At 38.7% G+C, this 26,439-nt stretch overlaps 3 protein-coding genes across 8 annotated transcripts; 1 reads left to right on the plus strand and 2 right to left on the minus strand.

Annotated features, from left to right (window-relative positions):
- Positions 1 to 1,321: 1,321 nt before the first annotated feature.
- max (myc associated factor X) lies at positions 1,322 to 7,879 on the minus strand. Of its 4 annotated transcripts, none has more exons than XM_039692634.2 (5): positions 7,558 to 7,724; positions 7,207 to 7,233; positions 4,189 to 4,296; positions 2,395 to 2,518; positions 1,322 to 1,719 (listed from the first exon to the last, which is right to left on the minus strand). In XM_039692634.2, the coding sequence occupies exons 1-5, from the start codon at positions 7,591 to 7,593 to the stop codon at positions 1,532 to 1,534; spliced, it is 483 nt and encodes a 160-aa protein (XP_039548568.1). In that variant the 5' UTR covers positions 7,594 to 7,724; the 3' UTR covers positions 1,322 to 1,531. The 4 variants fall into 4 exon arrangements, with proteins under 4 accessions (XP_039548568.1, XP_039548567.1, XP_039548569.1 ...); XM_039692633.2 differs by having other exon boundaries at positions 2,395 to 2,533; XM_039692635.2 differs by lacking the exon at positions 7,207 to 7,233 and having other exon boundaries at positions 2,395 to 2,533; positions 7,558 to 7,879.
- A 3,723-nt stretch (positions 7,880 to 11,602) lies between these two features.
- On the plus strand, positions 11,603 to 18,515 carry slc10a1 (solute carrier family 10 member 1). 3 transcript variants are annotated; one of them, XM_039692449.2, is made up of 7 exons: positions 11,603 to 11,685; positions 11,820 to 12,239; positions 13,231 to 13,435; positions 15,538 to 15,720; positions 15,820 to 15,844; positions 15,953 to 16,019; positions 16,208 to 18,515. In XM_039692449.2, exons 2-7 carry the CDS (start codon positions 11,851 to 11,853, stop codon positions 16,242 to 16,244), a joined length of 906 nt encoding a protein of 301 aa, XP_039548383.2. In that variant the 5' UTR covers positions 11,603 to 11,685; positions 11,820 to 11,850; the 3' UTR covers positions 16,245 to 18,515. The 3 variants fall into 3 exon arrangements, with proteins under 3 accessions (XP_039548383.2, XP_039548382.2, XP_039548381.2); XM_039692448.2 differs by having other exon boundaries at positions 15,538 to 15,716; XM_039692447.2 differs by having other exon boundaries at positions 15,538 to 15,716; positions 15,820 to 16,019.
- Positions 18,193 to 24,352, minus strand: srsf5b (serine and arginine rich splicing factor 5b). The gene is made up of 8 exons (XM_039692451.2): positions 24,200 to 24,352; positions 23,847 to 23,976; positions 23,044 to 23,114; positions 22,109 to 22,246; positions 21,849 to 21,918; positions 19,448 to 19,521; positions 19,145 to 19,252; positions 18,193 to 18,931 (listed from the first exon to the last, which is right to left on the minus strand). Exons 2-8 carry the CDS (start codon positions 23,970 to 23,972, stop codon positions 18,661 to 18,663), a joined length of 858 nt encoding a protein of 285 aa, XP_039548385.1. The 5' UTR covers positions 23,973 to 23,976; positions 24,200 to 24,352; the 3' UTR covers positions 18,193 to 18,660.
- Between the last annotated feature and the right edge of the window lie 2,087 nt (positions 24,353 to 26,439).

Raw genomic sequence — 26,439 nt, forward strand, 5'->3', positions numbered from 1 at the left:
TGATTCAGTTCGTTCAGTTGGACATTGCACAACTGATTCAAATCACTTGGACGTGATTGTAATTACATTAGGTGAAAACGGTATAAATACTGTTCGTTTTCTCACACAAACCGCTCGTTTTGTGTCTAAGGCCATCAGTGTGTACTTACATTTACGAGACATTAAATCATGTTTAATTTGGACTTCTCTGTGCCTGTTCTTTGACGTGGACCCCCATACCTGCATTATATGACTGTATATAGTATATTATACTATATATAGTTGTGGGGAATGGGGAACCCTGGAGTCAAAAAGGTTGAGAACCACTGATATAAAAGACTCGCACATCATATGTAAAGGATAAAATAGTTTTATTTATATTCTCATTGTAAAGGTAGGCCTCAACTTGCAAGACAACTGTTGGCAGTATGTACAACATACCTGTAATTTCCATGGAATGGAATCAGACAAAGAAAGACCTACTCAGTTTTACTAATGTCCTAAGTGGAAAATATGGTAAAAGATACACACACACTCGCGCACTCACTCCTAGACACTCGAAATGCAACTTTTTTGCGGTGTGCAGCGGCCAAATTTCCAATAAACATTTACCTTTAAAAGTCACGACATGAATCTACTCTTTCAATATTGACTAGCTTCGTGGGGGGATACATCATTTGGAACGTTTATATTCCCAATATGGAGTGAAATACATAAAATACATGTTTGGGAGGCTCAGATGACAGATGCAAAATATATGCTTTTTCACTTTTTAACCCCCATTTTTAAAAGACAAAAAATTACCTTTTTTTCCCCTAACCTGTAAACTTTACTACATCAGGCTAAAACACCAAATACAACACAAGCTCAGCAGCCTTCCCATAATGAATGTTGGTTTTCTTTTCTTTTTTTAAATAAGGGATTTTAACGATAACAAAATGTATCACTCATCCCCTAAGTTTAAGAAGGGCTACATTGATAGATGCTTTAAAAACAATCCTTTATGGAAAAGTAACATATTTAGAAAGGCAAACCACTCGGGACAATTCAGCTATGGGTAAGTTCTAAGCAGGATTTAAGATGTTCAACAAAAATTAATATTTTAGCAGTGCTAGGAGTTGTACACCTCATTCACCTCTTTGAATTTCCACCTGGAGGGATTGCAGACAAGGGTACAAAAAAAACAAACAAAAAAACAACAAAGCATCAAGTCCTTAAGTTGCAAAGCTGCCTCATTTTGGGTTTAAATCATCGTTTGTTGTTGCGTGTGCCAGGACGCAAGATGGACGAACAGAGTCGGAGAGAGAGGGAGAGTAAAAACAAGGCGTGTTTTCCGTGAGTGTTCTTCCAGTAACTGGCGTCCCTCGCTCTTCCAACCCCGGCAAATAGATTTCTTCAGGCGTTGAATCGTGGGTTGACATTCACTGAAAGAGATTGATCAAGGTGGTTTGGAAAGATTGAGGTACACAAAATACAACAAGAAACAGGCCAATGCTGTGACTCTCCCTCCCCTCAGAGGAGAACTTTGTGGAGCGGGCCGAGGATCCGCTATTTAGCTATCCTCCCCACGGTGCTTCTTCCGGGAACGCTGTTCCTCCGGCTCAGACTCTGAGCTCGAGTCGGAACCACCGTCGAAGGCTGATACAGCGCTGCCCTTGGGGTTGGTATACAGGCTGCTGTCTGAAGAGGAGTAGTTGGCCTGAAGCTGTGTGGTCCCCTTGACTTTCTCCAGTGCCCGCACTGGAATTTAAAGAGACGAGACAACACCTTCAATTTCTACTCAAAATCATGTTGTTTGAGGCACAAGGGAACTAATGACGCTTTTCCAGTACCAGCTCGACTCGACTCGCCTCGCTTTCCTATTGCAGACAGTACCGCCACAAATAGTACCTGGTCGTCATAAAGACGTCTTTCGTTCCACGTTGCCCCATCAAGCTCTCACCAAACAAAGGAAGGTCTGCACCTCCTCGTTTGACCAAGGCGTATTCTTCCGGGTTGCCATAATAATAGTAGTAAGTACGGTAACTATCTCTGGCCAAACTATTTAAAAATGGCGGGGTTATTCTGGATACTCCATCTGATGTGTGCAATGATGACGCAGTGAATAGTGACGATTCTCTTTGACCAATCAGCAGTCTGCATTGTTTTCGCGTCACATTTTAGTATCGCCTCAGTTTGCTTAGAACCTCACCGGAGGCGATACAAAAGAAAAGTACCGAAAAGCAGGTACAGGTACAACATTTACACAGTGGAAAACCAAACAAAGGCGAGCCGAGTCGAGCTGGTACCGTGTAGTGCAAAAGCTCCTTAAGTCAAATTAGGCTTTTCCTTCATCACACAAACCTACTGGCACAAATCACCATGACCAGATAGCAAACGGCCAACAAAAGCATGGAATAACACAGCGACACCCACCTTGTTGCTCCAGCAGGGCGTTCTGCCTCTTCAGATCGTCAATGTCCTGTTGGTGTGTGTGGTTTTTTCGTCGCATGTACTGGATGTACTCTGTGGCTTTGTCTAGGATTTGAGCTCGGGATGCCTGTTTGATAGATTGCTGTCAGCAACAAATGAAAAACTAGAATTTGACGCAAGGAATGAAGTATCATTGCACATACATAACCCCCAGACCCATTTCATCCCAACAACAACCCTAATGAACACATACAAACAGCTTAAAAACCTTCTCTTTTGGTTGCTACACATTTCAGAAATAAAGGGGAACAGAAAAATCAAGTGTTTAATCTGACCTGTCTAATTTACAGGTATAAATTTTGTTATCCCTTGCTTTTGATTGACTAAGAAATTAAATACACTGCTGAACAATAACCTATAATTCATGTTCTATATTTTTCCTAATGACAGATTTATAATTGGTTCATTACTACAATTGCATGTGCATTAATTCATCTGATCCCTAACCCCACCCCCAATCCTACCCATATCCACCCACTGATCCCTAACCCCACCACAAATCCAACACATCTCCACCCACTGATCCCTAACCCCACCCCTAATCCTACCCATATCCATCCACTGATCCTAATCCTACCCATCTCCACCCACTGATCCCTAACCCCACCCCTAATCCTACCCATATCCAGCCCTGATCCCTAACTCTACCCCTAATCCTACCCGTTTCCACCCCCTGAGACTTAACCCAATCCTTACTCCTACCTATATCCACCCTCTGATCCCTAACCCCAACCCATCTCCATGCCCTGATCCCTAACCCCACCCCTAATCCAACCCATCTCCACCCTCTGATCCCTAACCCCACCCCTAATCTTACCCATCTCCACCCCCTGATCCCCAACCCCACCCCTAATCCAACCCATCTCCACCCTCTGATCCCTAACCCCACCCCTAAGTTTACCCATCTCCACCCCCTGATCCCCAACCCCATCCCTAATCCAACCCATCTCCACCCTCTGATCCCTAACCCCACCCCTAAGCCTACCCATCTCCACCCCCTGATTCCCAACCCCACCCCTAATCCAACCCATCTCCACCCTCTGATCCCTAACCCCACCCCTAAGCCTACCCATCTCCACCCCCTGATCCCCAACCCCACCCCTAATCATACCCATAAAGTTTATCTTTACATTTGCCATTATCTAACACTAGCTTAATCTAAATGTAAAATAGAGCAAAACGAAACATCCAATATCAAGCGATACCAGTAAAATCTCTAATATCATCCAATAACAAATTGTACTAATAAATTATGCATCCCTATTCATGCGATTCATTTTAATAGACTAAAAAAAATAACAGAAACCATGCACTTTTGCATATATACCTAGAAGAAATGTAGCTCTAACATAAGGGTCAAACAATTATTTCTACTACACTCTTGAGCTCTCCATTTTAGATACAAGACACACAAGAGGAAGGAGAAACCGCATTTCCTCCTGTAATGCTTCCTGGCACCACAACTGTACATGGATCACATCAATCAGTCTGGATCTACTCTGCTCTCAATTCTCAATTCTCATTACACTTGTAATTCTCACCCTCCAACTTAAACCTTCTTACTCATCATGGAAATCAACAAAAGCAAATCAGCTCATTAGTACATTTGAACCCATCACATTTAATTAACAGCTACAATGTAATATAGTAGACATTTCATTGACCAAAAGCACACAAAACAAACATCCTTTATGCCTTCTTGTGTTACTCATGGTTATACCAATGACATTTACCAACCTTTTCCCCTTGTAAGGCGGGAACGGAATCCCGAAGGCTGTGAAAGCTGTCTTTGATGTGGTCCCTACGTTTGCGCTCCAGCGCATTGTGATGTGCCCGTTTGTCTGCCTGCAATGAGAGAATCACAATGGCTTCAGCCTCTTCGCTTGTCATCGTGCCATTGGGTTACAGTGTTAGTAATAAGGAAACATTTACAGTTCAACTAAACTTTAAAATATAAATGTAGACCTTTAAATGTCCACAAAAACTACTATATTCTATTGTTTTAATAAAGCGATAATGGCAATTCTAAAAACATTTTTGAGAAACACATTGCATGATGTCAGTTTTTTACAGCTTATTCTTTTGGACCATGTTTGTCAGAACATCCTTAGCTAACGCACAATTTATTATAACTTCCATCAGTTAATTTTAGACATACTAATATTTGAATTAAAATATCTGCTATTAGGACGTAATGAAAAGGTTGCAATTGCACTATCCCACAAAAAGTCTCTACGTTAAGCCTGGTTTTAGTACCCTGAGACCGCTGAAAAAAACAACATGGTCACTGGAGTCCAATGTCACTAGGCTTGGCCAAGACACTGTTATTACATAAAGGCACAGCTGTAAAACCAGTTTTGAATCCAGTGACTCATTAACAAGAGCCTCTTTCGCATTCCGTGGAAAAAAGGGCAAAACGAAAGCAGTTATCCAAATGTTAAAGTGCCACCGGGCAGCACAAAGACATTCCAATGTCTACACACACCACCTGGAAGAGCGAGGTGTGGCCATAATGTTACTGGCAGATCCAGGCTGCCTGTCTGATGTCTAAAAGGTGACACTGTACACTGCCAATGTCAGGATTGTATTACATCCACATGAGGTGACAGACTACTCAACATGTCAAGGGCTATTCTGTGCTCCAGTATAGTGAAAACTATACTCTGCATATGGCTTCTCCACAATTTTATCAAAACATCAGCAATGTCTCTATTAAAATCATAGGTATAAAGGCTATACATGACAAAAGAAAGCAAAATAATAAGCAGTATTGCTGAGGAAAGCTTTGAATATACTCCTCAACATGCACTTCTGTTGTCTTATGATCTCAACATCCTGATAAAAAAAAATATATTTCCTCCCAGCACAAAAAGAAGGGGGAGATAAACAGGACTTTAGGGACATTGCAGACCGTGTGTCTCCAGTCTACCCAATGAAAACTCAAAGCTAGTGAAAAGAAGCCTGCTTCTTTTTAAACATCCCACTATGAACCCCACCGATACACTTTACAAGGACTGACCAGCCACCACTAAATGTGAAACAAAACGTCTATCATTGTTTACTCACCACGTCATTCCAAGCTTGTATGACATTCTACTGTGGAACACATAACATGTTTATTGTCCATTCAATGAAAGTCATTTTGGACTGCATTAACCTCCAGCACATAGACAGTTGAAACATTCTTCGAAAAATCTTATTTTTGTTCCACAGAACTCAAGTCAGTCATGCAGGTTTGGACTGATTTGAATGCGAGTAAATATTCTAGCTCTTTAATGGCAAAATACATTTACTGGTTGGGAAGCCAAAAAATGGCAACGAAAATATAACTATTAGTGTTAAACTTCATGATGAAGGTAAAAATTAGTCTCAATATAGGGTGTGAAGGGGTCCACTACAAGCCCATTCTGTAGAGAAACAGAGCAGCCAGAGTGCATGCCATGCTGAGGTTAGGATTACATGTGGGGGGAAAAAAATCCTGTGCAGAAATGGGTACAAAAACTATGGATCAACACTTAAGTCTTTAAAATACATAGTAAGATCATTCTGGTAAGATTGGTCCCATCCCACAAAATCCCAAGCTCCAGCCTTTTTAAGTTTTTGAAAATGCCCAAATTTACATTTCAATCCATTTTATTATTTCATTTTCTGAGAGACATTTAACAGTTTTGACTTTGTCACATCTTTTTAATAAAGCAATTTAGTTTCGAATTGGTTTTGGTAATTAGCTACTCTATGCCATAACCGCATTTCTACACTACATTTTCTCTTTAAAGATGCATGTTTAAGACGTGAAGCCAGGCAGCAGGTGCACGCAATTGTTCAAGCCTCTGTGTTATTGATATTATGATGTCAATGGCAAAAACAAAAGCATTGTGCTTTAATCGCAAAAGCATGAGTAACGCAAGGTGTGAAAGCCTGACAGAAACCAAGCCCCTTAATTTACTGGCCAGACTGGAAATTTTACAGTTAATTTAAAGCAATATTTGACTAATTTAAATTGCATAATCATCAACACCTTCACATTGATCCAAACCTGTATGACTGTAGAATAAATAGAATATTTCAAACAGAAAAATATTAGGGACTGGCAAACTTCCAGTCTCCATTCAGAAGCACCTTTTCTCATTCTACCAAAAATCTTTTGCGTTTCACAGAAAGTCAAATGTTTGGAAAAGTATAATGGTGTAAATAGGCCTACATAATTTTGAATTTTTTAAAGGTTCAGGATTAATATTTAATGTTGCTTGTTAATTCATACAGTGTAATCTAAGAAAAACAATATCTCAAAGGGGCGAAAGGCATGTATTACAACCCCGCCATCGTATGGACATCGTGCAATAATATTGCATGTACACCTGCTAGCGTAGCGACACGACACACTAAAACGCTCGATTATAGAGAATTCGTTCGTCAATTATGACGCGAGCGTTCTAGCCTATCGCGCCGCGCACTCGCTATAAGCCCTGCGCTCACGTCCCTCCCTCCCTCCTGCAGCAAGTGCCCTGTTGTAGAGCACTGAACTCCCTGAACCGACTCAAAACAAGCAGACTGTGTGTGTCTCTGCTCGTGTTCGTCGAATCCACCACATCTACCCCTTTAGGCAGGAGTCTATCTTGTTGTGTCGTCCAACGATGCAAATTAGTTACGGCTGTTCAGTACCTACCCGGAAATAAATGGTAGCTAATCTCAAAAAGAGAAGATATTTTCGGCATTAAAGGTTAAACTGGATTAATTGCTCCACTTATTACGCACCACAGAGTGAAATGTCGGTGATTCTTCCTGTAAGAAAACAGAACAGAAAGTACAATTGTAGCTACAGCTGTAAGAGTGATACTTAACTGGCTATTGATGGATGCAATGCACTGTTTTAGTAACGTTACATAGCATCGCAAATGTACAAATGTGGAGACAAGTATTGACTCGACCCCGTGTGTAATTGCTCATCTGGTTGGATATTCTCATTAGGCTGGCTAGAAAATGATTTCAGAGGCTAGGCTGGCTAACTAGCTAACAGGCTAGCCTCGTATTGAGGCTCAAGAATTGAAAATACAAGAGGTTTAATTCTCAAACATGTAGAGTACAAACACAAAATACAATACTCACATCACTATCGACCTCGATATCATCGTTGTCGCTCATTCTTCGGCGAAGATAGATAAATCTACACGAAATGTTGTTTTGAAAACAACATGAAACGGGGCCCAAATCAAATGAACAAACAGGAGAGATTCACTGCTTACACGAAACGAGATCAACGGACTCTACACGTGACTCGCCTACACACGGACATTTACCGTGGCGTATCACGTTCTGTGATTGCGGCGCAAAGCATTGTAGGACTTGTTGTTTTTTTAGAACTATGCTGTCGGTCGATGTAACGACGAATCTATTATGTAGAACTATAACACCCAGTCAGTGTTTCGGCGTTGCGCCTCTTGCTTCGCGTTGAAGGAAAGCCCTTTTATTGGGAATGCTTCATGGTAATTGTAGTTCATTTTATGCCACGGTACCAGCAAGACACGTGGAAAGTGCTCAGTGCTGTTTGTGGCTAATGAGCTGATTACTAATACTACAAATATGTATAAGTAATAGCCTACTACATTATACATATTTAGTGTATTTTTTGTCACTTTCTTTTTGTCACTATTATTAATATTATTATAGTAATACAAACCACAACAGGCTACAATATCAATAGGGGTTAATTTACAGTTGTCTAAATAATCTTAATCCATACAGATTGGTTACTATTCAGTTACTCTTACGAAGTACTAGCCTACATTTTGGGTTATTATTCATTATATTTTTTAGGTAGGCCTACTTAAACAAAGCAAGTTGTAAAAAAACATTAAAACATGAAAGCAGGTGTCAAATGTATACCCTTTCATTACATTTGTATGAAATTAATTTTAAAATAAATTAGATTAAATAACTGCAGTTAATATCAAAATAATGTCCATAGGTCAATGAAAATGCTCATAATTAGAGAATAACAACATATTTGTTTGCTGTTGACTGATTATCAAAAGTTAGATCTGTATTAGGCTAATTATAAATAACTAAAAATGCTTTCAATATTCTGACATCCATACTATTAAAAATGCATGGTTATCAAAACAAAATACATTTTGCGTAATAGCCAAAAGGGCTGTATCACAGACATCTAAAATAAAGCAGACCATTATCAAATGCACTTGCAGGTATAAGACCACAGAACGTCTATATATTTTCTGAGAGACATTATTTAAAATGAAAATTTTCTGTTATAAATAAACAGTCAATAATAAAGATCAGACTCAGACTCCATAAAAAGCAAGGTAGATAGCATATATTTTTCCTCTCTCCTCAAAATAGTGCTACAGATAAGGAGCTTAAACAGTGGATTATAAGAGCTGCTGGATCAGTAAAAGGGTAAAAACAAGCACATCGTTGTGTTCACTCCCCCACAAGGTCAGAGTACCAAACATACAGGACTCTTGCAAACACACTGTCACTGGCACTTTCTCATTATCCTATATTTTCTCTGATCCACTTTATACCAGAACAAATAATATAGCATACTTGACCCGCGAGCATCCTTGCCCCATACTGTATGTTTTGCTTTACACCATTTTTGTTTTGCTCTTATTGCAATTAAATATTTATAAGCAACTTCTCATTTATTCATGCAGTCAAATTATATACTTTTAAAATTTGTTATATCATGCACGTTTTCTGAATCCATATTGTGCCTATACTATGGTCAAAGAATATACACAAATGCACAGCATGGGATGTCAATACTAGGGATGCATAATGCAGTCCTAAGGCCAAATACCCATTCAGTCATTTACATAATGTACCATCTTCATTTGTAATGAACCATTTGTGCACTTCCAACTGTCTGTTTTCTAAAATGATACTGGCTGTGGAGAAAATGAAATGGACTACTGGAGTCTGAAGCAGGATGAAGGGTGAGTGCCCTAAAAAGCAGCTTTGTGTGGAAGCTCACGGATATGATCACAGACAATCTATGTGACCCACCAGCACCCTTCCCCCATGCCTCCTCAGGGGGGCTCTGCTTCACTGCAGGATTAATCTGTCCCACCCAGTTCCCTTTCAGAGAAACGCAATACTAGTGTATACGTACACATTAAATGAGTCAAATGTAAAAATATGCGTATACTGTCTTCATAATGTACGTACTGTTATATCACATAAAGGTTTGCAAATACTCAAAATATGAGATGAATAACATACAGAGTAGATTAGTAATTACATTTCTATGTACCGTGAAGTACCTTTTCTTTTGAGTAGCAAGTATTTAATATTCAACACTAGATGGCACTATAAATTAAGAATATATCTTGTGAGAATAAACTTTTCAGATTAAAATCATGTTCAAATGTTTATGATTGGATATAATATAATATTTATATTTAGTAGTTTAGCAGACGCTTTTATCCAAATCCACTTACAAATTAGGACTAAATTTAAAGCGAGTCATCGTGAAGAGACAAAAACAAGCAGGAAGTGCTCAAAATACAAAGTGCAGGCATTTCTCAGAGTAGCATAAACCAGACAAGGGAGGATTAAGGGAAAAGGAAAGAGTTTTAAAAATATTTTTTATGAGGTTAAGTGCTCACGGAAGAGATGAGTTTTCGATGAGTCGTTGCTCAATGACTGATTGTAGGCTTCTGATAGGGACGTAAACTCGTAGGAGCAGTGAAAGAGTAGGAGGGAGCTGAGCCTGTGATAGATCTGTAAGTAACCCTCAATGCCTTGAACTTGATGCGAGAAGTGAGTGGTAGCCAGTAAAGAGAGATGAACAGAGGAGTGACGTGGGCTCTTTTGGGCTTGTTGAAATTTGACAAGCTGCAGAGTTCTGAATCATTTTTAGATGTTTAGTTGCACATGATGCACATGAAATCCAGCCAGAAGAGCATTGCAGTAATCCAGCCAAGATATGACCAGAAGTTGTGTTGCATGCTCAGTTAGGAAAGGCCTGATCTTCCTGATGTTGTGCAGAGCAAACCGGCATGATCGAGTTGTCTTTGTAATTTGGTCTGTGAAGGTCAGCTGGTCATCAAATATTACTCCAAGATTTCTGACCGACCTTGATGGGGTGATTGATGATTTGCTGGATGCAAAGGGCTGAAAGGATCCAGCGAAGTGTGGCTGTAGGACTGGCTGAGCTTTGCGGTGAAGAGTAATTCCAATTTCCCGGCGGCAGGTCAACAAAACATTCTTAGTGCTGTCTTTAAATAGTGATGATTTAGAACAGACAGATACCGGGTGGGACAGGGTATGGAGGTAGTATACCTCCATGTCCAAATCCATCAGCCGGTACTTGTTGTACAATTCTACCAAAATTCCCTCAAAAAATTAATCATAACATTTATTTTTCTTGTAGGATAACATTCATAGGCTTTTGAATCCTAAATGTTTCTAAACCCTTTGGTATAAACTTGTGACTGAGTGTGTTGAACTTGATTCCCTGATGTTGTAAAGTGCTTTGGGTGTACAGTATTACATATGAAAGCACTATATAAATGCCTCATTCATTCTAATGTATAAATGTGATCATAACTGGCCATAGGGTAGAGTGGGGGGAAACGATACTAGAAGTAGGCTATGATAGAAGTATTTGAGAGACCTAAATATTTTGTTCTTCAGGAAAGACATTGGTTCTAGTTCTTGAAACCATTGGCATCTTGCGCACTGCGTAGGATGTGGTTACAGACAGTGCAAAGAAAGCAAAGCAAAACACAGCAAAGAAAATCACTACAAAGATAAATAGAATCACACTTTTGCAAAGATTTTAGATTTGAAACTTGGAGTACAATGCCCTGCACATTATATGCAAGAAAAAAAAAGTAAATTGTGCACAAGATTAACTTTATGTTGCAAATGAGTATATTTTCCTTTTATGTTCTCTTTTTTGTAACAGCTGCATCTATATAAGAACTTAATCTATATATTCGTGTTTGATCATAACTGTTTTTTTAACTGCAGCGTACACAGTTTTGAGCTGTGTACATCTGTCTGTGTTCAGAAATGATTACTCTATATTAAATGTAAATAAGGTGAAAACAGTTATAAATATCTAAGACCATAAAGGGTTAAGTAAAGGAACAAACGAGTTGGAAAAAAAAACTGCACTAGAGCAAAGGACAGATTTTTTTTCTCTCACTTGCTCACTGGCTTTCTAGAGAACCCTACACATACACTGATGCACTACGTTAATCAAAGGTAAGCTTGAGAATTATCTATCTACATAAAAATAAAACCATACTTTTAACAACTTTGAAAAAAAATTGTTGTTGTCAATGTTTATTGGATTACTTAAATGTTATTTGACACTTTCATTCTCTTCTATCTCACAGCTTATGAAAAATAAATATCCCCATCTTAAATATGGTAGTCACTATCACTCCAACCATCGAATCCAACTTTTCAAGCTTTGGCAGGAATGTAAACACTACTACTACAAATGGCTCTGCATTCAGTGACAATCTGGACATGGTCATCCGCTTTGCCTTTATTGTCATTCTATTTATCACCATGGTGTCTCTTGGTTGCACATTGGAGATCTCAAAGATCAAGAATCATCTCACCAAACCCAAAGGGGTGGCGATTGCAGTTGGGGCTCAATTTGGTATAATGCCCCTCACAGCCTTCTGCCTAGCAAAGCTGTTTCAATTAGGTCCTATGGAGACTTTAGCTGTGCTAATTTGTGGATGCTGTCCGGGAGGAAACCTCTCAAACATCTTTGCTCTGGCTCTTCAGGGAGACATGAACCTCAGGTAATTCTTAAGACAATAAATACTGTCCCATAGTAAAACAAGGACAAATAGCTTAACCTTATTGAGAAATCTCCTTTTAATCTTTTGCTTAGCCAATTGAGCAATAACAGATCACTGACAATCAGCAAATCAGGTGTTTTTTTTAACCCAGATGATTGCATAAGATGTTTGCTATAGAGTGTTCCTTGCGGTACTTGGAATTTGAATTTTATTTGTTAAACCTGGTGCCACACGTTTACCTCTTTTACCCGTCCAGCCACAGCATATTGATGTGCCCTAGTCTACATTATAAAAGGGCAAGAAGTTTACTGCGCACAAATATCCGAAGCACACGTAGAAACCACATCTTAGACAGCGTCTGAATACTGAATTGAATTCTCTAGCACGTCTTTTCGCGCTTGAACTGACGAATTTGCCCAAAATTACACACTGTCATCCGGCTCTGGGACATGTCGGGACATGGGACATGTCGGCCCGGAGGTGTCGTCCGAGAACTCTGTGTGCTCAGAGATGTGTTACTTCTTTCTTTAACTACATTAGGGTGAAACTACATTACCCAGGGGTGAGCAGCGGGGAGTGGAGAACAGAGGATTCTCCCCTGGCCCTCTGTTTCCAATTAAAAATTTTGTGCAAAAGCATAAAATATTGCACCTACATTCTCAGATGACTCTATTTTTGGATTTCCCTGTGTTTGCAGGTGAGGCAAAACCATATCCATCCGCTCAGTCAGAGCTGAAGCACTGAAGCACAACCGAAACAATGTTCTTCCTCAAAATGCACGCAGTCTTGTTTTTACACTGCTAGAGGGCCAAAAGTTACATAAAATATATTATTATAAGTTACAGGAATTGTATTCTATAGTTTTTAGTGCTAGTAGAAAAAAAAAGAAGTTTGTCTGTCGATATGAAAGGCAGCTTATGTTGCACAAAGTATCTTCTTATTTATTAATTAAACTATCCCCCCCCCCTCTCTCTCTCTCTCTCTCTCTCAGTGTTGTGATGACTACATGCTCCACAGCACTGGGATTGGGTATGATGCCCCTCCTGCTCTACCTGTACAGCCAGGGTTTTTCAAACTTGGTGCAGTATGTTCCTTTCACTGGCATCACTTTTGCCCTGATTATGATCCTGGTGGCCTGCGGTATTGGGATCCTGATCAACTACAGAGTGCCCCAATATTCTAAGATCATCATTCAGGTGTGCGCTAATTCATCCATGTATACTTTAACAATTTCTAGATTGTAATAATGCGAAATCAAAACAAACAATTGTGCAGTATTGCACAATTGCATTGTTCCTATGTCCGAATAACCGGCATACTGATCTGGAAAACAGCACCATGATGGGGTCATTCCTATGTTGTCAGGGTCTAATGTTTCAGGGCTATGTGTTCCCCAGATTAATATATGGTACATAATGAACACATCAAAATCCTACGTTCCTATAAGGCCCTACATTAAAGGGATACTCCACCATGTTTTCATATTAAACTATGTTATTTCCCTTAACTAAGACGAGTTGATACAAACCTCTCTCGTCTTAGTGTGTGCAAGTGTGCTGTGGTATTCCGCCATAGTTATACACTTTACATGCTTAGAAAAGTGCAATTTTTTATTTTGTGTCACCATTATTGGTCGAGTTACACTACTCGTGTTTAAATAGACCATTTTGTAAACAACACTGGTCCAGAAACACTTCCTGTTTCGGTTTGTAACTGTTTTCCTTATTTCACATGTAAAGAAAACATCTTAAAGATGTTTGTTTAACTTTTTGATTCAGTTTTATATGTTCTGTTGGTTGTTTTTTTTTATCCCAGCTTTTATGTAGTGTTAAAAAACTGAAACATAGGGAAAATTATAGGGAAAAACTATAGGGAAAATGTGGAGGTCGCTTCTCTGCTTGGCCCCTATTGAATGAACTGGGCTAATTTAAGTGCGATCAAAGTGTCTTGCATGCCAGAGTGATTGAGTGCATGCACTGAGACGAGAGAGGTGCGTACCAACTCGTCTTAGTTACGGGAATAACTTAGTTTAATATGAAAAAATGGTGGAGGATCCCTTTAAGTAGGCTAAGTTTCACTGTAACAGTTGTGTTCAGTTATAGTTTCATTTTCATGGACTTTTATTTTGTATTCCTTAGTTACCTGTTTCCTGTGTTTCATTGGTTCTAGTGTCCCTCCATTATCTGTTGTCATGGTAACACAGTCTCATCCCAAAAAGTCATATTACTGACGTCTTTTGACCATACGTCAATATCCGCCTTTTTAGGGCCCCCTTAAACGTCGGTAGATGGCGATCCCGGGCCGTCAACTGACGCTTTACCTTTAACGTCAGTTAGGTGACGGGTTAGGTTTAGGGTTAGGTTTAGGTCTGGGGTAGAGTTAGGATCCCATAACCTCATCTACCGATGTTTAAGGGGGCCCTAAAAAGGCGAATATTGACGTATGGTCAAAAGACGTCCCAAAACGTCAGTTATATGACGTCTTGGGATGAGACAAGCACAGCTGTCTTCATTTAGTAAATGATCTCTATGCATGTATTCAACAGTTGAAGAAACAAGAACATTATGTGGGGAAATCTTTTGTCCTCGATCACATGAAATTCCTAATCCCATGCAGTATTATTGAAATAAAATAATTTAAGAACCATTTACACCAAGGATAACTACAACGATAACACCTCTAGTTATCAACATAACCTCGCTTGCCTGAAAAGAGGGAACGATATGTTCTATTCCATGACTCTATGGGGAACATGGACATCTCGATGCAACATCTCGTTCCTTCATTTCAGGGAACCGAGGTTACAGTAGTAATTGGGGACGTTCCCTTTCAATATTGGTCTCTCAGCGTTGCGCCATTCAATGAGGCTATTAGGAATGTAGTCCAATCATGCCGTGTACTGTGAACAATGCTCAGCATTGTGCCTAAGCACAATGTCTTACAGTAGAAATATTGCGTAAGATACAACTATCATTACAAGTTGTATAGTTATTATGAGACTCCAACCTGGATACCAAGTGTTTATACCTTCATGGGAAACTCTGATTTATTTTTTTAAAGCTCTTGTTTAAACACTTGCTCTTTTTTAAAGACTTGTCATCTTGTAATTATGGTAATTCTGACATGTTGTGAACAAACAAGATCACTTTATCAACATTCTTGCTGCTCGACCACACAATCTGCTGTATTGTAAAGGATGAATCCTCTGCTTCCATGCCATCAGCATGACAGACAAATTATATGAATTATAAGCATATTCTTAAACTATGCTCCTGTTTTATTCCCTTTTGGCTTGTAGGTTGGGTTGATGGTGATGCTAATCTCCTGTGTTGTCATTGGTGTTCTTGCTGGTATATTTGATGGAGGAAAACTTTTCACAGTGCTATCACCTCAACTTACAGCCACAGCTGCATTGATGCCATTGATTGGATTCACATGTGGATATATCCTGTCCACTGTGTTCAGGATGAATGCACCGTATGTATGTCCACCAGGAATATGAAATTGTATCGTATCTGGCCAAGGTGTCACACTGCATTTTTCACAAGTGTGATGTTCATGTGTGTCCTTGGGTCCTCAGTGGCAGACGTACTGTTTCTGTGGAGGTAGGTTGTCAGAACATCCAGATGTGTTCCACAATCCTGAAGGTGGCCTTCCCTGCTGAGCTCATTGGTCAGCTGTATTTCTTTCCCGTCCTCTACCTTGTGTTCCAGATAGTCGAGGCTCTTTTTTTCATAGTCCTGTTCAGATGCATTCAGAAGCTGAGTCCACCCCAAAAAGGTACATGAAGTCCATTAAACTTGTTATAAAAGTACATTTCTGAGAAGAATGTGTCAATTTATTTTATCTAAGTATTAAAAGTGGCAGAGTTCTATTTTATCAACCTAAAGATTGATGTAGTGCTTATTTTAAAATTATTCTAAGTATTATAAATACTAAAAAGAACTGTTTTCTCTTTTCTTACACAGAGACACAAGTGCTCACAGCAGTGGCAAGAGCAGCTGAAGAAACGAATGGAACCTCGGACAGTGACATCTGAGGGGACTCCATAGAGCTTATAAGCTGAAAAAGCAATTTAAGACAGAATATCATGCTGTACTGTTTTAGTCCAGGTTTTAGAAACTTTCATAATTGAAACTAGTAAGTATAGAACTGAATGGACAGTTTTAACCTATATATATATATATATATATATATATATATATATAACCTATATAAGTTTTAATATATATATATATATATATATATATATATATATAAAACAGGTCAATAAACAGTGTGTTCTTACTGTGAAAATGAACCCACAACATGCACTGCTGTCAATTCCTGCACACATAACCTGGATGAAAAGTGCTCCTTTTTAAACTTATACTAGAAAAAAAAATAAAGTACTCCCATACTAAATTATGAAAAGGTCTGTTTTATTAGGGTATGACTATAGTGCCATTTGAATAAAAAACATCTTCAACACCTATGACGTATTTAAAATTTTAAATTGTTAAATGCATTTCAAAAGATTTTAATTGTATTTAAAACATGTCTTTAAAATCTATTTGTGACACGGCTGTTTACAATATTTAAAAGGCTAATAATAGCATTTTCACTAAAATAAAGCAATTACAAACCTGAAAACAAAACCCAATTTTAAAAAAAAAAATAATAATTCATCTGAGCCTGTAAGTGCCATGTGATGAGTTACTCTGGAACTGCAGGAGAACCATAGACGGTAAAAGAAAGAGGAAAACACTGTTTAGCACCACAAGAATGAGCACAGACTTTATCCTAACCACCCCAAAAGGTACATCATTTTATGAACTTACAGAAGTACATTTCTGGAGGACAGATCAGTTGTCATGAATGGTAATTCGAACTATATACCAATCTGTCAATCTTTTTATTTATTTTTTCTAAAGACAATTTACAAATCATGAAAAATTAAGTATTGTAACTCTTAGAATTAACTATTTCTCTTATCTTACACAAAACAAAAGTGTACACAACTGTGATAAGAGTACCTGAAGAAACAAATAGACCCTAAAAGAGGATCAAGTTTCAAAAAGTTAAAAAAAAAAAAAAAAAAAGAGGAATTTGGGGCTAAAGTATAGAGGGTGCTGGGGCTACAAAGAAAGAATGAAAAATACACCAAGGAGCAGAAAGTTCACTTTTTTTCTTCCTCCTTGAAAAACAACAGCATCAGCCTGGAAAGTTTCTTCAAAGTGTCCAATCGTATGTGGTTGCACAACAGCACAAACGTGACTGCTGTTTCAGTTGCCATATTTTTGTTTGAATATCACCATAGGCATTTAATAAATCTATTCAAAACATATCTAAGACATTAAACAAAATATGCAGAGAACAAATGACATCAGGAGTCTGATGCTTCATTTTTTGAAACAGCTTTCAAGTGTGAATTTTTAAATAAAGTTTCAACTTGCAATAATACCTTAATGTTAACAATAAAGGTATACTGTAGAGTTAACTTTTTTAACAAACAATATTTGTGTCTAAAGCGTAATGTTTTTGAGCTTTCAGATGAACGACTGACCCCATTAACAGCTTTTTGGGGAATTTATTAAATTTTTTTTAGTGCTATGCAAACTTTATAAACGTTCAAACACATTTAATTTATATTTATATCATGGTACAGAAAGGTGACTCATATTCCAAATAAATGAAAAACATGCATCAAAACATATCCAGACAAAGCTGGATATTGATTCAACAATGATCTGAATAAAAAAAAATACTTATCAGCATGATACTATTTACAACACATCAAAAATATGGCATATTAAAATCTAATCCTCTTTAAAAAAAAGAAAATGAGAAAATGCATGGCAAAAAAAGCTAAATTGAATCGTTCAAAGAAATGCAACATTAACATGTGTATACACAATGAGAAATCAAATGTGTACATATGAAAAGGCTGGTATATAAAACAGGGATTCACAAATGTGTAACAAGATCTCTTTATTCATGCAGTGTGAAGGGAACTCGGATAGTTTTTTAACTTCTTTCATTATAATTCAAGCATCTACATTACAAACAATTTGCATTATTCATAAAACCCTAATTACAAATCTTCAGAACACAACAAAGGGTTAAACTTACTGAAAACAATCATATTTACTGGTTTGTCCATAAATATGCATACAATTAAAGAATATCAACAGAAATCAAACCTCACTCTGTATGTAACGATAAAAAACAATCACAAAAAACCCATTTGAGACAAACTTAACCCCCTTTAAAAAAAAAATAGCAGCATAGTCCTGATTTAAATGGACTCTACTGTCAAATACCTTTTAACAGAGCTGTGAAAACTGGCATGTAGAGGGCCTAAATTGACCAAAGGTGGGACAATATTGCTGCGATAAACTTCATCAGCCGCTTCCCTCAGCACCCAGTGCAGCAGCAGCTTTTAATGACGGCTGTCAACGGACGGGGAACGAGACGCCGGGGAACGAGATGCCGGGGGGCGCGGCGCTGGGGTCGGCGGGGATGCGGATTCAGCACGTGCTGCTTCCTTGGGCCGCACAGGAGAGGGACTGGCTGAACGGGACCGACTTCTTGAGTGGTTATGTGATTTGGGGCTGTGGGATCGGGAGCGGCTACGAGAACGTGATGCGGAACGCCCTCGTGAACGAGAACGAGATCGAGATGAGCTATTTGAGCGAGACCGAGTTCTGGATCTACAGGACAAGAGAAAGCAAGAGGAAAAATCCATTCATTAATCGATCTACACACCATTTTTCAAGAATTTATATATATATAAAAATATATAATTTTTTTAAATATATATTTTTTTTTCATATTTGAAACATTATTATTATTAGTAGTAGTAGTATTATTATATGCTAAAAATAAAAATATATAAAATTAAAAATTAAAATAGAATAACTCACTTTTTCCTGGACGCCTCAACAAGTTTGATTTTCCTTCCATTGATCTCTTTCCCAGACAACTTCTCCATGGCATTTTTTAGATCATTATGGCTGGCAAACTCAACCACACTGTAGAAAGATAAAAATATTACATAAATGTTCAAAAAGTAATGCAATATCAATTTAGATTCAATCCATAATTTGTCTTCACTGTGGTTAAAATTGACAAAGGTTAAAATTTAACCTTTTAACATTACATACATGTAATTCATCGAATTCAATAGAGAAAAAACAAAACAAAACAAAAACAAATAGCCAGCTCACCCTTCATTAAGCTTTGGCCGATGGGCATCTGCAAATGTAACCTCTCCAGCTTGTCTCATGAAATCCTTTAAATCCTACACACAGTACAGCAGCATGTTGTGTTAGCTAGGTAACTTAGATGAGCACATTTACACGTTTTATGAAGTAACAGGGGAAATTAACTATCAAAGTTGGGGTCCGAGAACTTCTCAGATCTTGCTCAAGCCTGGACAATGTTCAATATGCCACATATAAACATTAAAATTAAGTTGAAGGGAAGCACACGGATAGATCTGAAACCAACAAAAAGCGAAGCCAAGGGGTCACTCTCAACTTAAAGGACAAGTTCAGTATTTTACAACTAAAGCCCTGTTTTAAGATCGTTTCTGATGAAACAGAATGATTAAGATTGTTTTTTAGAAAAAATGCTGCTGTCCCGAGAATTTTCGGATTCTGTGGTAGCACCCCCCCAAATTCACAATGGTTGCATAGGTGCAAAGGAACAATCCTTCATAAAACACGTAAAACTTTAGTTTACAAAGACGTGAAACTCACCGGTGTTCACTGATATGCTCACACAAAAATCACTGCAAAAGATGCTCTCCAACAGGTGTTTTACCATTCGTTGTAAAACTGTCGACCTATTTTTCCGAACGCCTCAAGACCGTTCATTCTTCCGTTGAGAGCTTGAATAATAGACACTCCAGCCCAGTTGGTGGCGAAATTGCACCTTTGCCAATTGCAAGCAAACCACTTGTATAGTGTAGCCATGATACCGCGACTGCATAAGACTACAGAAAGAATACAAACAACCCCATTTCCATTTCTGGCAGCAGAGTAATACCGTACATCACAGAACATACAATACAAGTCAATGGAGTTGTACAAAAACTACCATAAAACCTGTTGGAAAGCATCTTTTGCAGCGATTTTTGTGTGAGCATATCAGTAAACACCCCAGACCACTCTGTGAATTTCACGTCTTTGTAAACTAAAGTTTTATGCGTTTTATGAAGGATTGTTCCTGTGCACCTATGCTACCATTGTAGAGGTGTGGAATCCGAAAATTCTTGTGACTGCACCATTTGTCTAAAACACAATCTTAATCATTCTATTTCATCAGAAACGATCTTAAAACAGGGCTTTAATTGTAAAATATCAAACTTGTCCTTTAAAGCTTTGTGAAATGCGCAAACATTGAGACTAGAAGACTTTGTGTTTACAGATGGCCAAAATGAATGGGTACTGGAATGAAAAATGGTGGCATAGTATTCAAGGGAACAATGTTGACTTGGGAAATTTTGGCTTGCCAGTCAGCCTTATTTCAAATTCTTTCAACTATCCATTTAAAGCTTTGTGTGCCAACACTAGCTTTTGAAATGTGCAAACACAAAGACTTCTGTGTCTCAACACCAAAAGTAACTAGCACTAGAACAAAAAGTGCTGGCGTGGTAGTCAAGGGAACAATGTTGACCATGGATAATTTGGCTTGCAATGCTGGGACATTCCCGGACCCCTGTACTACAACATTCAAGACTAGCAGAGCAACTATGTGGAGCGGCTCGTAAAAAAAAGGGCCCCACATTTAGTAAAATGTACATTTACATGGCAAATGCATTCTTACCAAAACACAAGTGCATACAGAGTGGAAGTGCACTAGGCCTCCCTCCATCGATCGTACCCTATTTGTGCCGTCCCCTCAAGGGCACCGAGCGTAAACAGCGAGGAAGAGATTATAGACTAATACCTGGGAACGTACCCATCGAGCTGTTTTATCCTCTGTCACGTGTGTGGGACCACCAGAGAGCAGGGTGGGTGAGAATATCGATCGAAGCCTCTCAAATTACCGAACCTCTCGATTGACTGAGATTCGCTCTCTTTCTCTCTTTCACTCGCTCTCTCTCTGCCCCTCTCTCTCTCGATCTCTCGCTTTCAATCTCTGTCTCTCTCTCTCTTTCAGCTCGGCACCGTCACAAACCGCGCTTTGTAGCGGCAGCCGCTGCGTCTAGAGCGAGAGGGCATCACTCTCAGAGAGCTCTCGTGCGATCGGCGGAGGTCAACTAGGCGTGGGACACAATGGGAGTGGCTTAACCAGAGAGAGGGACCCTGTAGGGGTTAACTCCACCATTAGCGAGCTCTTCCATACGACACAACAGTCAGGCTGGCAAATAGAGGGGTGAACAATTGGTTAAAACAGAGGCAAAGTGACTTAACCTTACTGTTTCCTCAGTATTATATGACCTTGAATTTGAAAGTAATCTCAGAATGACAACTTCTGCCATTGATTTACATTTATCAACTTAACTCTACATGTTCTAAGTATCCATGAAGGATTCCTTTTTTTCCTTTTTGTGTGTTATTTGCAGTGTTTGGGAAATCAACTGACTCCCCCAAACATGACAGGTAATTGATGAATGCTCACCTGCCAGCTGACTCTTGACGACAAATTCTCCACAATGAGACGATTCTCCGTGCGCATCGGTGGAGGGTTTCTGACAGGTGAAACGGTTAAGAATTATTACTGAACATTGTATGTTTACACAACCTCACCTGTGAAAATGACTTTGCTGTCACTTTTAATCAACGTAAAGCATATTTTCTACATAAAAGTATTCATTTCTTTAATATGCAATAATAATAAAAGCACATGAGCAAAGGTATTTAACAAAGATTGACCCCTACCTCCGGCTGTCCTGGGAGCCACGGCTATACCGACCAGGGAAACGTCCTCCACCACCACCACCACTACCTCCACCACCACCGCCACCACGACCACCTCGGCCCCCACGCAGGCGGACACGGGCATGTTCAATAGTCACTCTGCAGGAAAAAAGTAATCATACATGTATCAGCTAAGTCTCAAGTCCCTAATATGTAACTATAGCCGCTTTCCGACCGGAGGGACTTGTGCAGTTCCTAGAACCTAACGTTCCTATAACCCTTTTTTTCGTTGTGTTCCGACCGGACTAAATTGGGGATTTTTTAGTTCCTCAGACTGTAGTTCCTATAACTCTTTCAGTACCTAGTCTAGAGCAAGGACTTTTTTAGTTCCCTTTCCCTAGGTCTACGTTGATTGGTTAAACTTATAAGTCATGCCCACTGCAAAACATTACAACGAGGATTAAGACAAACATAACGCATTCAACCAGCTGATTGCTAATAATAGCTAAACTTACCCGTCGTTTTGTTTGCCTCCTGCGCTCTGCTCTTTTATTTTCTTCCATCATATTACTTAATATCATATTACGCTGGAGCCTTCGTCTTCTGTGTTTCTCTGTACAGAACTCAAGCATAATCTTTAAACGCCGCCGTTCGTTCTCCGTTGGTCCCGGCAAGGCAGAACAGGAACATTGCAAAAGCCGCGCTACGCGCTACGTCTAGTGATGACGCTATAGAGCCCGTCGCCGTGCTTGCGTTACCCCTCCTATCAGTTCCTATGGCCACTTGGCCAGTGCGAACGCAAGCAGCACATCCGAGTTTGGGGGAGAGTGGTTCTTAGAACTGTTTAGAAGTGGACAGTTCCTATAACTAAGTTCCTGTAACTACTTGGTCGGAAAGCGGCTAATGTGTTGTGAACTGAAAACCACTATTCAAATAGGCACTGAATTCATTTATACCTCTCGTTGCAGAGTTCTTTCCCATCAAGCTCATAAACAGCATCCTCTGCATCTCTTGGATCATCAAATTCCTGAAAAAATAGGCACTTAATTCTTGAGCTTTCATTTATTTCTCCTAATTTCTGGTAATCTAAAATTATTTCCTATATTATTTGGACATTTGTTAATTGGTCAGTTTATTGTTGCAAACTTGCAATTTCATTTGAAAATAATAATATTGGATAATATAAGCTATATGACCTTTCAAAAGGTTTGGGTCAGTAAAAAATTAAGTTTTATTCAGCATGGACGTGTTAAATTGATTAAAAGTGACAGGAAAGACAACATCACTGATTTGTGAAGGATCTTGTGACACTGAAGAATGGAGTAATGGCTGCTGAAAATTCAGGTTTGCCATCACAGGAATAAATTACCATTAAAAAAATGTTAAAATAGATATTTAAAATTTCACAACATTCCTGTTTTTACTGTATTTCTGATCAAATGGATTCAGCTTTTGTGTTCTCCAAAACTTTTGAATGGTCGTGAATTTGAAAATATAGTATTAAAATAACAATTATATAACAATAATCTGAAATTATGAACATTTCATTACGTGGCTGTCTCAAAGCCAGGAGAGGTTTCTATTTAAAAACGTTGTCCATTGTAGTTTTGAAACACAGCACATGTGCTATTAATATATTATTAAGGTTAGACACCTAAATGCACACATCACAAGAGCTTAAGTCACTTTAATTACAATGCAACACAAACAGCATATAACGTTGCAATATCTGAAATTGTTTACGAAAGGCAAAACGTACCACAAATCCGAAGCCTCTTTTCAGGTCAATGTCTCTGATTCTTCCATAACCCTTGAAGAACCGCTCGACGTCCTTCTCCCGAGCAGAGGGGTTTAGTCGACCGATGAAAATACGACAACCACTCATCTTCCTTAAAACAAATGCAAACATGGTAAAAACAACTAAAATCGCGATGCTGTTATTATGCAAGCGTCAAACACCGACGAAGGCTAGAGGGCCTTCAAGAACCACAACCCACATCCAAAGAGAACTCATCAACTGGCGAATCGTTACACAAAACAGTCGGTTAAACAACACAACCCTTAAAAGCTGAATTCAGATAAGTGTGAAGATGCACTGTCTCGTGTACATACCTTTGTTTAATGTTTCTCCTTTGAATGAGTGCGTGTGCGAACAATCCCTTTCACACAAAATGGAGTCAGTCAGTGTAGAGCCGCGAGATGCGCGCGATGGTAAACACTGATCTGAGATCAGTTCAGACACTGCGGTCTACTACTGTGTCAGATGCAGTATCTACGTGAAAAAAGATCATTTAGTTTAAACTGTGTGAAATATAATGATGCAACAGTTACATGGTACTTTTTTACCTATTTTGTTTAGAAACGAAATAGTGTCAATATTACTCTCTATTATTATATTATTATTATTATTGTTATTTACTTTGATAAATAATCTGATCTGCCATGTTTATTTATTATTTAAATAGCATCCACACTGCAGCGAATTGTACTTTAATCGGCTGTTTTCATTAAACCAATTGAACCGGTTCACTAAACCAATCAGAGTGATTCACAATCGAATCAGACTGAACCACTGAATAACTCACGTCCAAGGGGGTAATCTATTCATTTTGGCGTCACTTTGACAGCTAATAACTTTACATCTGAGGCGTCTAAAGACTCCATTTGTCCATTATTTATTTCTAAAGAAACATGACATGTATTAAAGGCTCCATTATCTTGTATTTTACGTTATGGCCCCGTAGAAGCAGTTTTTGTAAAAATAGGCTAACGATTGCGCCATAACGAATCGACTCTCCGTCGCACAGAAATTACCGCCTCTGTGAGATTCGGAAGGGAATTATTCAGATTAAATCGGTTCTTTGAAAGAATCATCAAAAGAACCGATTCGTGGAAATGAATCTTAGTATGCATTCCTACTTTCCAATATCAACCACTAGATGTCAGTAACGCACAACATTACTTACTTACTAACAGAGCCCGTCTAACGGAGAGCCTTGGCACTTCCTATTAGCCCGTTGTGTATCATCCTGGTTGCAGTTCCATTAGAATTCCACTGGAGGTGATCGCGGGCGAGAGCAGAATGAATGGGAGTCTATGGGGCTAAACGGCTAAAAGTGTCTCTTTCACATGCTTGTCGTTAAATTAACATAGATTTTATTGTTGATTACGCAAGTTCAATATATATTATAGGCCAAAAGTCGAATGAACGAGTAATTATGTCCTTTTGATTTCTTACAGGTTAGGGTGTTGTTGGCCGGTACACGCTAGCATTCTGCTATTGTGTGACGTCATCACATCTTTGAACGGAGTTTTAGAACAGATAAGTGAACTTAAAAATGCAATTTTCAGCTGGGTGTATTATCTTAGCCCTCCCTTTTGAATGCAACTTTCAAATTACTTGACAAAAAATTACAGAAAAGAAAAGTGGATTTATGGGGGTGAAACCCCATTGACTCCCATTCATTCTGCACTCGACCGCGAGCGCCCCCGCATGGACAGAGACGTGTTACTGCAGCCAGTCCAGAACCCGGAAGTAACCAGCCAGTGCCAATGGGCTTTATGTACAGCTGCACTACTTCCTGAACTTCAGCCAGCTCCTTGTTTCCTGTCTTCCATTATTGGACAAATTGATTAATTCATGTGTGTCTGACCTCAGTAGTCACGGCAACAATAATCAGACACACCTGAATTAATCAAATTTGGCCAATAATGGCAGACAGGAAACAAGGAGCTGGCTAAAGTTCAGGAAGTAGTGCAGCTGTGCATAAAGCCAATTCTCTTCAATTAGACATTCTCTGTTACTTACTAAGGGTATCTGCACTTTACCCTGGAAACAATGGAATCCTTCGTCATATGACTGAATGTAGATATAATATACCTAAAAGTATTCAAAGTGAACCATAACATAAAAAACACCAAACTTCTGGTGCACTTCAAATGAAAGCTTTAATTAGAAATAGTTATATACACACTGTAGAATTAAATTAAACTTTATACAAATATTAAAATACTATCTTCACACCCACAACAATGTACAGAGGGGAAAAAAATTTAATGGGGATGGGGGAGCTGGGTGGATGAGTCAAATTAAATTACATTTGCAGAAAAACACCGTACAACAGTGTTTCACACACATCCTGGACATCCTTTTTTTTTTTTAAATTGCGTCCTTTCTTTTTTTAAGCTTAAAAAATCTTTTGAATGAAACAGATAAACAAAAAAAGCTCATATGTTCATATTTCACAATCACTGAAAAAAAAAAAGTTCTGAGGAAGTTCGGGTGGACAATCTTGTCACATCCTCCAAAGGAGTAAAACCCTACGTCTTAAATTCAACAAGACAAGTTTATG

Source organism: Pimephales promelas, chromosome 13 (genome assembly GCF_988280905.1).
Source record: "Pimephales promelas chromosome 13, fPimPro1.hap1.1, whole genome shotgun sequence".
NCBI classification, from domain to species: Eukaryota; Metazoa; Chordata; class Actinopteri; order Cypriniformes; family Leuciscidae; genus Pimephales; species Pimephales promelas.